This window comes from Electrophorus electricus, chromosome 15 (assembly GCF_013358815.1).
Source record: "Electrophorus electricus isolate fEleEle1 chromosome 15, fEleEle1.pri, whole genome shotgun sequence".
NCBI lineage: Eukaryota > Metazoa > Chordata > Actinopteri > Gymnotiformes > Gymnotidae > Electrophorus > Electrophorus electricus.
This window is the reverse complement of record NC_049549.1, coordinates 3,334,217-3,346,435: the sequence shown is the minus strand read 5'-3', so window position 1 is coordinate 3,346,435 and position 12,219 is coordinate 3,334,217. Positions and strand designations below refer to the sequence as shown.

Here is a 12,219-nt window from a genome sequence, read left to right as displayed (position 1 = left end):
CCAGGTCATCGCACCTGTGAGTCCTTTAGGAATCATGTCACTCATCAGGAGTGCATTTACATTATGTGGTCGAGTTATACAATCAGTAAAGATAAATAATTTTTAAAAGAAGTTATAAATTTCTTGATGGGTGGGGAAGGGTGCACAGAACCTGAATTCAGATGACAGGTTGGCCATGAAAACACACACTAAAGATCTGAGGCTTAAAGGATGACATAAACGTGCAACAGTGAGGGTTTGTATAAATGAGTATACTGGGAATTTAGCTGCGGCCTCTATCATGTCAGTGGACCCCCGCCTCCCCCCTACACTACTGATAGTGTAGCACAGGTGAGTGATGTAAACAGAAGCAAGGGTCTGATGTAACAGAAGCACAGGTTTGTGATGTAACAGAAGTAAAGGTTTGTGATTTAACAGAAGCACATGTGTGTGATGTAACAGAAGCACATTGCTGGGATGTAACAGAAGCACAGGTCTGTGATGTAACAGAAACACGGGTCTGTGATGTAACAGAAGCACATCGTTGGGCTGTAACAGAAGCACAGGTCTGTGATGTGACAGAAGCACAGGTCTGTGATGTGACAGAAGCACAGGTCTGTGATGTAACAGAAGCACAGGTCTGTGATGTAACAGAAGCATGGGTTTGTGATGTGACAGAAGCACAGGTCTGTGATGTGACAGAAGCACACATCTGTGATGTAACAAGCACAGGTCTGTGATGTGACAGAAGCACATCGTTGGGCTGTAACAGAAGCACAGGTCTGTGATGTGACAGAAGCACGGGTCTGTGATGTGACAGAAGCACGGGTTTGTGATGTGACAGAAGCACAGGTCTGTGATGTGACAGAAGCACACATCTGTGATGTAACAAGCACAGGTCTGTGATGTGACAGAAGCACCCATCTGTGATGTAACAAGCACAGGTTTGTGATGTGACAGAAGCACAGGTCTGTGATGTGACAGAAGCACGGGTCTGTGATGTGACAGAAGCACAGGTCTGTGATGTGACAGAAGCACACATCTGTGATGTAACAAGCACAGGTCTGTGATGTAATAGAAGCACAAGTCTGTGATGTAACAGAAGCACATCGTTGGGCTGTAACAGAAGCACAGGTCTGTGATGTAACAAGCACAGGTCTGTGATGTAATAGAAGCACATCGTTGGGCTGTAACAGAAGCACAGGTCTGTGATGTGACAGAAGCACAGGTTTGTGGTGTAACAGAAGCACGGGTCTCTGATGGAACAGGTCTGTGATGGAACAGGTCTGTGATGTGTGCTGGAGATGTGTATGAATACATGTTTATCATATCACCTCCAGTCCCATGGCCTAAGCAGGGAGGAATCTCACTCCTCTGAAGTACACCGGCAGTATTCCTGCCTTTCCTGGCGTTCTCCTTCTCTGCTCCTCTCTCCTGATTTTATGAAATTTTACATGAAATTAGTTTTTCCCCCCTCTGTATGCTAAAGTTCTAATTTTATGTGATGGGATTAGTTACTGTAGTTTACTTGGAAAGTTTTGATGCTAATAAGGGCATTAGATTTAGGCCCGTATGGGCCAGAGGGTATTTAGCACTGTTGTAGATAATTTAGTTTACAGTCTAGAATTCCCCTGACCTTTAAGGGAATGCTTCACTTCAAATTATGCAGAAGTGACTCCCCTTCCCCCACTGACATAAATATTTTTAGAGGGACCATCATTTTCATACCAGATAGAACAAGAAAATATAAAGACCTTTGGCTGAAAGTGTGAAAGTGAAACTGACTGCCATTCCAGGTCACTACTCAGGATTTGTTCAGCAACCTTTCAGTCACACTGGAGCACCTGATCTTCACAGCCAGCGAGTGTTAGCACACCTGCCTCACAGTCGCAACCCATAAGCCCTCCAGCTCTCGACAGTCCTGGGACTCACTTTCACTTACACAGTTTGTGTTGTACACAGTACAGGTGAAGCAAATGTCTACAAATCATAACAAATGTTTATAAACAGACTTTATTTACAAACACCATGAGGAAACATTGAAATGACTGGAGCAATGCATTTCGTGTGTTTTTCTATTCACAAAATGTATACGGCAATATAAAGCATACGTTGTATAGTAAAGTACATATAACTGTTTCTAACTGTCTATACATGACCATGAAATAATAAGAATGAAACTTTTGAAAAGGCTAATTTGATGATACGGCTGTAAATGTGACAACTATTGCATTTCATAGTGTGATGCAGACATGTGCTAAATACATGGAGAGATAAAGGATTCAGAAGAGCAAAGCAGTGTTTTCTGTTCTTTTGTAACAGACGGCACTATCACTACAGGACATCACAGTCTCAGGATTCATAGTAGCCATTAAAATGGGACGTGTCTGTTCTGCTACATGGACCTCATCCTGTAGACTGTAGAGTGCGTGAGAGCCAGTCTCTCAATCTGATTGGTCTGTTTGTATGGCTCACATGATCCGTCTGTTTTCCATGAGTGGGTTACAGCCCATATGAGTGGAGCGTCTCAGCAGTGCTGGACGCGTGGCAGGGGCGGGGCCCACGCAGTGGGCGTGTCTGTGCTCTCTGTGGGCGGTGCTTGGCTGCGTAGGCTGCTGGTGGGAGCGCTGTACTTGCGTACAGGCTGAATGCAGCCTCTCCTAATAAGGGTAGTGCTTCTGTCTCTTGCCAGCAAAGCAGGCCAACCAGGTACAGAGCAGTGTGGCGGAGGCAGCCCCTGCACCTGTGCAATAGTAGGCCCAGCCCATCTTACACGAGCCTGCACACACACACACACACACACACACACACACACACACACACCCACAGGTGAGGAATGACGTGCAGCTCTGGTCTCCACAACTGTCTAAGTTATTCATCAGCTAAAGTCATAATGCCAGTTTAACATCACGGGAAGCTTAAAGACACAAAAGAAAAGAATCCTGGGAATTTAAAATGGTCTGACAAATCTGGACATTTACAGAACCTCTGAAGCCATAACCTCCGCTGAAATCTTCTGTCGGAATGTCTTAATGCTTCCTGGTTCAGAAGATACGTTTCCTTTCATTCTAAAACGAAACTTGACAACAACTCTCATGGGAATGGAGTAATGAAAGAGACATATAATGTGTTGTAACTGGTATGTACCAGATCATGTATTTCTGTACAGGTTTGGAAAATGTATTCGCTCCAACACTTGGCCCATTAGTTCTAGTGGAGCACAACAGGACCCCTGAGACTTGTGTTGTGGTCGCCCCACTGTGCGGAGCTGAAGATGAAGATGTCCCAGTCATGATGAACTCCGCTCCTAAACCAGTTCATCTGAAGGAGCCGGAGCATGCAAAGCAGCTCAGTGTGATATTTGTTTGGCCGTCGGTGCTGCACACACACACACACACACATCATTTACCAAAACTCTCAGCTGGTTCATATCACAAGCTACTGACTACAATGTTTCGATGAAAACAAATTAATTCAGCTGAGAGCAGAAATTCTGGAGAATTCACAGCTCTAAAGAATCCCCTAACGTCACAAACATGTTGAATATCTTGATGTCACAACACACTGAATATCTTGATGTCACAATATGATGAATATTTGATGAGCTTTGCAGACTTGCACGCTAGATAGTTTTTTCTGAAAACAGATTTCATTTTAAACATCAATTTTCTGGCAAACAGCTTTTAAAGACACGTACTGTTTTTCTACAAAGTTTGTTTTCCCTTCTAGAGGAGCTGAATTTAAAATAAGCAATGTTAAAACCAGACTCTCTGAACTGAACAATATAATCCAGATATGCATCATTTCATGTTCTTGTTCTTATCAACTGTGCTTGTAGCTTTTAGAGTTTACAGATCTCCTTATAACCAAGTAACCACAACCTACAATCAAGCAACCACAATTTACATTAGAATGAGGTCCTGATTTGACAGTGTATACAGTGTGTCTTGTGTATCCAGTGTATCCTGGCCTGTCTTACTATTACTGTCCTTTGTGCTTATGTAGCCCTGTGTTCTGTGCTACTGTGTTGTATTGTTCATTCACACTTATGCATCTCTGTGTACTGTGCAGGTACCAGACTGTGTTGTGTTCATTCACACTTATGCATCTCTGTGTACTGTGCAGGTACCAGACTGTGTTGTGTTCATTCACACTTATGTATCTCTGTGTACTGTGCAGGTACCAGACTGTGTTATTCATTCACAGTTATGTATCTCTGTGTACTGTGCAGATATCAGACTGTGTTATTCATTCACAGTTATGTATCTCTGTGTACTGTGCAGGTACCAGACTGTGTTATTCATTCACAGTTATGTATCTCTGTGTACTGTGCAGGTACCAGACTGTGTTATTCATTCACACTTATGTATCTCTGTGTACTGTGCAGGTACCAGACTGTGTTGTGTTCATTCACACTTATGTATCTCTGTGTACTGTGCAGGTACCAGACTGTGTTATTCATTCACAGTTATGTATCTCTGTGTACTGTGCAGGTACCAGACTGTGTTGTGTTCATTCACACTTATGTATCTCTGTGTACTGTGCAGGTACCAGACTGTGTTGTGTTCATTCACACTTATGTATCTCTGTGTACTGTGCAGGTACCAGACTGTGTTATTCATTCACAGTTATGTATCTCTGTGTACTGTGCTGCTGTGCGAATCTGAAGTGTATGGAGGAATGACAGTAAACACTCAGTGTGACGGTTGTGTGGTCTGCTCTATTACAGAGAGCAAGGCCTCATTTATTCCCCACATGTGAGGAGAAGAACTGATCGACTCTCTGACCACCTCTCAAAGGTCCGTTTGACCACCACTGTCACAACTCTGCTGAGTCTGGTTCGGCCGTCCGGCGTCGCTGTAGAACGATGTGGTGAGCTGTGAATGCACTTCTGCACAGCATGGATGTGTTACGTAAGGAGGACCATTGTCTTCTGAGCAATTTATCAAATAAATTCAAACTTGGCCATTTGTTCCACGGTGCGCACTTGTTGTTGCGTTACCTTAATATGAGAAATAGCCCAGTGCTTCCAGACCACATCCAGTGTTTTCCTTAGGGAGGAATTTTTATTTATGAGGGTATAAAAAATGAACAAAACACAATGAGAGTCCACAGCACAATCTGTTACAGCTATAGTCCTCTGCTCAGCAATTCAGCTTCAGAAACCAAGGTATCGCTGTTAGGTCTGTTTGTCAAAACACCTGCATCATTTATGAAATGTTAACTAGTGAGACATCACATTTCTTTGTGCACAGTCGCCTCTGATGGTATTTGATGCTTGTATCCCCTAATCTCAGGACGGGTTGAAAAAGCAGGTTTACTGGAATATCTTCACATTACACATTTGTTCCTGCAGTTCTGTGTTTTTGCTCAAAGGCCTTTTGTTACTGAAGTATAACGCCAGTTCCTGATAGGGACATTAACTCTGACTGCCCGTGCTTTTCATACACAATAAAACCTGTTTTTGTTTTTGTTTTTTTTTTTACAGAAATTCACGTGTTCTACATCATATTTTTAAGAAGATTGAGACAACTCATAAAGATCATGTTGAGATATTGAAAGTCTGAAGCAAATAAATGAAATTCCTGGATATGTATGTACACATCTTTTCCATTTGTCATTTCTCTGTGACAGTTCTATAACAACTTAACAAATAAATATGAACACGTACTGCCCCATTACCACTATGTATGGCCAAAGCAGAAAATGACTGAAGTCCTGAATTTCATGCCTGGTCATTCATGTTTGAATCAGTGTACATTTGGCTCAAATGTGTGTGCAGGACCCACAAATAATTCATTAACGAATACACACATTAGAAAGATTAAGGTGTAGGGTGGTATCGGCTTACCCAGGTGAAACTGGTCTGAGCTGTTGTCACAGGTCTGTCTGACCTCTTCGCTGTCCCACCCCAGAGGGTAGAGGGCGCACCCAGAGCCGATGAGCAGACCTACAGACAGGATGGGGTGAGAACAGGGACATGACTACACAATCCACACTCCCCTAAACAATCAGGAACCATCTGCCCCGTACTGTCTTTCTCCAACACCATCTGAAGCTGTTCTGGGGATGAAAAGAATGGCCATGATGGATTATTCATCATTATCAGTCACTGCTACCACTTATTTATCCTTAGAAGTTTTATTCTCTGGCAGAAATGTGGGCAAGTTCAGAATGTGATGGACAGTCTCTTAAGCTGCTATGTAATAGTGAGTGACGTTAAAAGGTACTGGAAGTATTTTCACTCAGGCAACGTCACAGCCACCCTATACTGCATAGACGCAGAGACTTCTTGCTAAAAGAGTTCAGCTTTCACATTAGACTAATCCATCTTAATTTACCTCTTACTTAATTACAGGTTTTGGGCCAGGAGAGAGAGAGAGAGAGAGAGAGAGAGAGAGAGAGAGAGAGAGAGAGGGAGAGAGAGAGAAGAATTAAAATTGAACCGAGACATAATCCCATAAAAACTTAACCCAGAGGGACTGAACCCAGATTAATTTGTGTACATGTTCATCTAATGTCCCTATTAACCTGAAATGAATGAATGACAAAACTATTGTCATGACTGCACTGAGACCCACTGAGAGGTGCAGTCACAGAGAGTTACAGCACACACCCCACACCCGCTCCTGAGCACAGAGAGTCACAGCATTCAGACATCTGAACATGTTTAGTGGCATTTGTTTATACCTAATAAAGCACATACATTTACCTTAACAAACACATTGTTCTGGATCTCATTAACAACACCAGGGTTAGCAGACTTTTCACTATGGAAAGAATTTAAAAACTGATTAACTGATGCAGCTAGTCATGAGAACCATGCCATTGACGTGGAAGAAGGTGACATGGTTCTTTTATTCACCAGCATAGCTTCAAATGCACTGGATGAGTCTGACAGAAAGTCTGATTAAAAAAGCGCATCAAAGAGCTGCCACCTCTTTAGATATAGCAGAGTCTGTTCTTCCTTTAAATTGCTGCCCTACTTTTGACGAGTAGGTGGGTTGGTACCCCACCGAACTCCCAAGAGGAGACCTGTAATATGCAGAATCAAAAGCTGCTAGTCTTCTGTGTTGGGTTGCTTCCAAAAATTGTACTGCTTAAATTCCTCATGCATACAGAAGCTTGTGGAAGATTGGAGCTCCGACTGCAGAAGACGCGAGAATCCATGTGGTGTTAATGTATTCATGCAGAATTTTAAACAAAATCATGAATTCTCTTTCAAGTACCAAGTCATGACAAGCAAGAAATAGGCGTGAAATCAAATGTAACATGTCCCAGTGTTGAGAAAGGAAAACAAGCCGAACACTGGACCCTCTTCACAACACAGGCAAGATGGCAATGTGTGTCTCTCAGTGACCTCAGAATCAAACACACATTTAAGTGCAAGACCTCTCTGCACAAGATTTAATGCAAATTCTGTTATTTTAGAATGACAGGGTGGTGACGCTACCACTCAGTTCCCTGTAAAACATGAGAAAGGAAGCTTCAAAGCTGTGAATGTCATTAAGAATATATGCAGAAACAAAATTTTAAAAACACCCTTTTCTTACAAGCCAGTTTGAAAACTTTTTTGGTAGATCATGTGTGTGACATTTACTGTGTTTCTGATGCACCTTGAAACATGAATATGGCCTGTTGAGAGCTGCATGTGGGTGAGAGTGAGAGAGAGACAGACCCAGGAGTGAGAGAGACAGACAGACCCAGGAGTGAGAGAGAGACAGACCCAGGAGTGAGAGAGAGACAGACAGACCCAGGAGTGAGAGAGACAGACAGACCCAGGAGTGAGAGAGAGACAGACCCAGGAGTGAGAGGGAAACAGACAGACCCAGGAGTGAGAGAGACAGACAGGCCCAGGAGTGAGAGGGAAACAGACAGACCCAGGAGTGAGAGAGACAGACAGACCCAGGAGTGAGAGGGAAACAGACAGACCCAGGAGTGAGAGAGAGACAGACAGACCCAGGAGTGAGAGAGACAGACAAACCCAGGAGTGAGAGAGACAGACAGACCCAGGAGTGAGAGAGAGACAGACAGACCCAGGAGTGAGAGAGAGACAGACAGACCCAGGAGTGAGAGAGACAGACAGACCCCCTCTCCCCCCTCTCCTCTCTCTCTCCTCCCACCTCCCCTCTCTCTCTCCTCTCTCTCTCCTCCCACCTCCCTTCTCTCTCCTCTCTCTCCTCCCACCTCCCCTCTCTCTCTCCTCCCACCTCCCTTCTCTCTCCTCTCTCTCTCCTCCCACCTCCCCTCTCTCTCTCCTCCCACCTCTCTTCTCTCTCCTCTCTCTCTCTCCTCCCTGTGTTAGTCTCTGAATGTAAACAGAGCCCATTAGAAGCTCCCACTGAATGTGTGGCAGACGTTGATGACATTTCTGCTCATAATGAGGTCACAGCCGCCACACTTTATTCAGGGATCTGGAACAGGAGCTTCCTGAATGAGGAGTAATAGAATGAGAACAAGAGTAATAGAACCATAACAGGGGTATTAGAACCATAACAGGCATATCAGAACCAGAACAAGAGTAATAGAACCATAACAGGGGTATTAGAACTATAACAGGGGTATTTGAACCATAACAGGGGTATCAGAACTAAAACAGGGCCTTGCGTATGCGATTAAGTGCTTTGGCTCAGTGGGTTCTGTAAGCCTGAATGCTGAATCATCTCAGTATCCTATTGCTGGGTGCAGATACGTGTAGCAGTATAGAAGTGCACACACACGGCTGTAGCGTGAGTGGAGCTGTGGTCCTGTTGCATTGCAATGTTTATTCACTCTCTTGTCTTTGAGGCTTTCATGGTGTTTAATCCCATTCTCCACACTCCCTGTGGTAGGTATTCAGATCACGGGATGGCACACAGACAGCTAACGTATGGCCAGATGCCAGGAGAGTCAGACGGATGAGTACAGACGGAGTACAGACGAAGTACAGACGGTCTTGTCCACACAAGCCTCTTCTGAGCATTCTGACCACAAAGCAACATGACAAAATGGATAACATCAGCTTTGAGAGAAAGAAGGGGTGTATAGGGCCTAATCTTTATGAATCTTTATTGCACTCTTGGGACAACGTGCAGGGCCTATTTTGGGAGCTCTGTGTTAAACAGATTCAAAATGAAAGCAGACTTTTGCTGAGCTGTTCACACACAGTGGTGTGGAAACCGCTCTGTGGCCTTGAGAATATTTGTGGTTTTGTTATATCACTCATCACTTCAAGATTAATTTGTCTACAAAGACCTACAAAAACCTGTGTAAACTGTCACAGCAATGAAGAGTTTGACAAGGTGGACTTCAATAGAGAGTGCAAAGAGTACTGACTACACATAACTGCTAACAGTCAGCACCACGCGGTGATTAAAGCATGGACCCCTTCTGAACCAACCCTCCACAACAACCCAAGTTTTGGACTCTAAAATACAGCTCAGCAGGAAAATGCAACTCCAGTTGAAACAAAAGTGTTGAATGCTGCAGGCTAGCTGTTAACCAGGCCTGCCTCTCAGAGTTCATCTTACATACCTACACAAGTTCTTACTTTTTGGATAACATTTAGAGAGAGTTTCCAAACCTTGCTGAATTATTGTGAGATTTTCAATGAAGGGGAACAGTAAGAAAGACTTTTTAATTAGATACACCACAATGTCCAATTAAATACGTCCAATTAGATACACCACAATGTCCAATGAAATATGTCCAATTAGATACACCACAATGTCCAATTAAATACGTCCAATTAGATACACCACAATGTCCAATTAAATACGTCCAATTAGATACACCACAATGTCCAATTAAATATGTCCAATTAGATACACCACAATGTCCAATTAAATATGTCCAATTAGATACACCACAATGTCCAATTAAATATGTCCAATTAGATACACCACAATGTCCAATTAAATATGTCCAATTAGATACACCACAATGTCCGATTAAATACATCCAATTATATACACCACAATGTCCAATTACTTACACTACAATGTCCAAATATATAAACCACAATGTCCGATTAGATACACTACAATGTCCAATTCACAATGTCCGATTAGATACGACACAATGTCCAAATAGATACACTACATTTGTCTCAGCTGTAGTCACCATTCAGCATTATCTAAAAACAGAAACAAACACTACATGTCTGCTGTTATAAATACTACCAAGGAATTTGAGTGTAATTCCCCAATTAGTCTTCTGTGGGGCTGGTCAGTAGCTATAGTATTTAACTATAGTATTTAGTTGGTCAGTAGCAAGAGTATTTAACTATAGTATTGAGTTGGTCAGTAGCTATAGTATTTAACTATAGTATTGAGTTGGTCAGTAGCTATAGTATTTACTAGAGTACAGCACAATCAAACACACACATGAACAGTGGCACCTTAAATGTATCATGCTGGGATCAGCTTGAGGGGTTCTGATGAGTGTGAAGGGGTTTCTGTTGACCAGCCTCATGGCAGTGGGACTGTGCGTGGCTTCCGGTTTCCTGAATTGCTGGTCTGCTCTGTGAGGTTAAACAATCCCTGTCGCCTTATTTCCAAAGTACGTGATGCACAGTTGGAGAGACACAGCCTGGATAAATGCTGTATAAGAAATATGCCAAAATAACATCACGTTTGTAGCATATCTGACTTCATCGTTTGACCAAACTTGCCTACAGGAGTTTCACCGTTGCCATTGTTACGTGTATTGTGGAATCCCGCTGAGGCTAATCTTAGGACCCTAAATGTCTTACTGTAAAGGTTGTTGGCATGGTAACCAGACAATGGAGCTGGTGTGCGGCCATCAGTGTGATCCCGTCAGCCAGCCTGCACCCTGGACAGACCCGCTCTGAGCGCTTCTGACAAACCTTCACTGACCATTTTAGGTCAGAACCCTATTCAAAATGCATAACTGTCCATGGGGAGCGTAAAAACAAGTCTATTACATTTGTCTACAGCTGGAGAGAGAGAGAGAGAGAGAGAGAGAGAGAGAGAGAGAAAGAGAAAGAGAGAGAGAGAGAGAGAGAGAGAGAGAGAGCTCCACTCTATTCCTGCTGTGTCCTGCATATAACTAGTCTACACTTTTAACTCCATTGTTCCATGTGCAGTCTGAGTGGGTACTAATGAGTGTCTGCCTAGAGTTAACGCTTGCTCACACACTGATTATCTCACAGTGCTTTTTTCAACCCAAAGTAGACAAGCCACCATGTCCTTACACATAATAAAGACAGAAACTGACCACTCTGAATACAGAGCAGCTGGAGCAGTCTGAGGTTACGTCAGGTCCATTCAGAACCTTTATCACTGAGTGCGAGGTTACGTGAGGCCCGTTCAGAACCGTTAACACTGAGTGCGAGGTTACGTGATGGGGCTAAAATACAGAAGGATTAAAACCACCATTTATTTATTTATTTTTTTAATGTAATTAAATTGAATTAAATAGATAAATAAAACCACCCAATGGGATCAAAGCCCTTATAACTTGATAATAAATATGTGCTTATCCATGCATAAAACATCTTTCAGGATGCCTGTAGAGTTTGGAGTGATTTCTTCTCTTGAGTTCTTTTTTTTTGTCAAACAATGGAAGCATCCAGGACCCGTCAGTGAGTCCAGACACGCGCTTCTCTGTCTAGTAACGACTTGCATTTCAGATTAGTGTCAAGTTACTGAATAATTCACAGCAGTTAGTGAATTATATGCCTTAGAATGAATAACTATATAATAGGCCTGGCCTATCAGAATGTCAACACTACAGTTAGCTGGTACTTTGCATCAGCTGCCCACACCAGGAGCAGAAAGCTTGAGTAAGAAGGCACTTGGCTCCTGGACTTTCTATTCTCTGTGGAACCACTATCCTCTCTCTCGTCTTCCTGCCATCCCACTGGGTTAAGAACGCTCCGTTTTTGTCATCCCTTCCTGGTTATCATCAATGGGAATTCTGGAATTCCATGTCCCTGCCCTCTTGGCCTTCAGTGCTATTCACGCTTCGCATTCAAAGGGGTGGAGAAAGAGAGGAGAGAGCAAGAGGGATAAAGAGTGGATGGGTTTGGGAGAGGGAGGAGGATGGGGGCACAGGGGCAGCTCTAAAGGAAGAAGGAACTGGAAAAGGAGAAGAGTTGAGAAAAAAGTTTTAGAAAAGGTGGGAAGATGTCAGGGGTGAATAAACCTTCTGGACAAGATACGAGCCTCTACAATACCAGCTTGAGAGAGAGGGAGTGGGAGAGAGAGAGAGAGAGAGAGAGAGAGAGTGAAAGAGAGA

The 12,219-nt window shown here is 43.2% G+C and overlaps 1 protein-coding gene and 1 long non-coding RNA gene across 3 annotated transcripts in view; one reads left to right on the top strand and one right to left on the bottom strand.

The window, feature by feature from the left end:
• Nucleotides 1–1,976: 1,976 nt before the first annotated feature.
• LOC113578637 (LHFPL tetraspan subfamily member 6 protein) overlaps nt 1,977–12,219 on the bottom strand; it is a 42,488-nt gene continuing 32,245 nt past the window's right edge. For both annotated transcript variants that reach the window (XM_035534194.1, XM_035534193.1), the window contains exons 3-4: nt 5,831–5,929; nt 1,977–2,758 (exon numbers count right to left, since the gene is read on the bottom strand). In XM_035534194.1, the coding sequence (XP_035390087.1) occupies nt 2,640–2,758; nt 5,831–5,929 (218 nt within the window). In that variant the 3' untranslated portion in view covers nt 1,977–2,639. The remainder of the gene's footprint in view (nt 2,759–5,830; nt 5,930–12,219) is intronic.
• Nucleotides 12,049–12,219, top strand: part of LOC113578638 — a 1,354-nt gene continuing 1,183 nt past the window's right edge. Inside the window, exon 1 of the long non-coding RNA XR_003410784.2 lies at nt 12,049–12,099. This is a non-coding gene — a long non-coding RNA (uncharacterized LOC113578638). The remainder of the gene's footprint in view (nt 12,100–12,219) is intronic.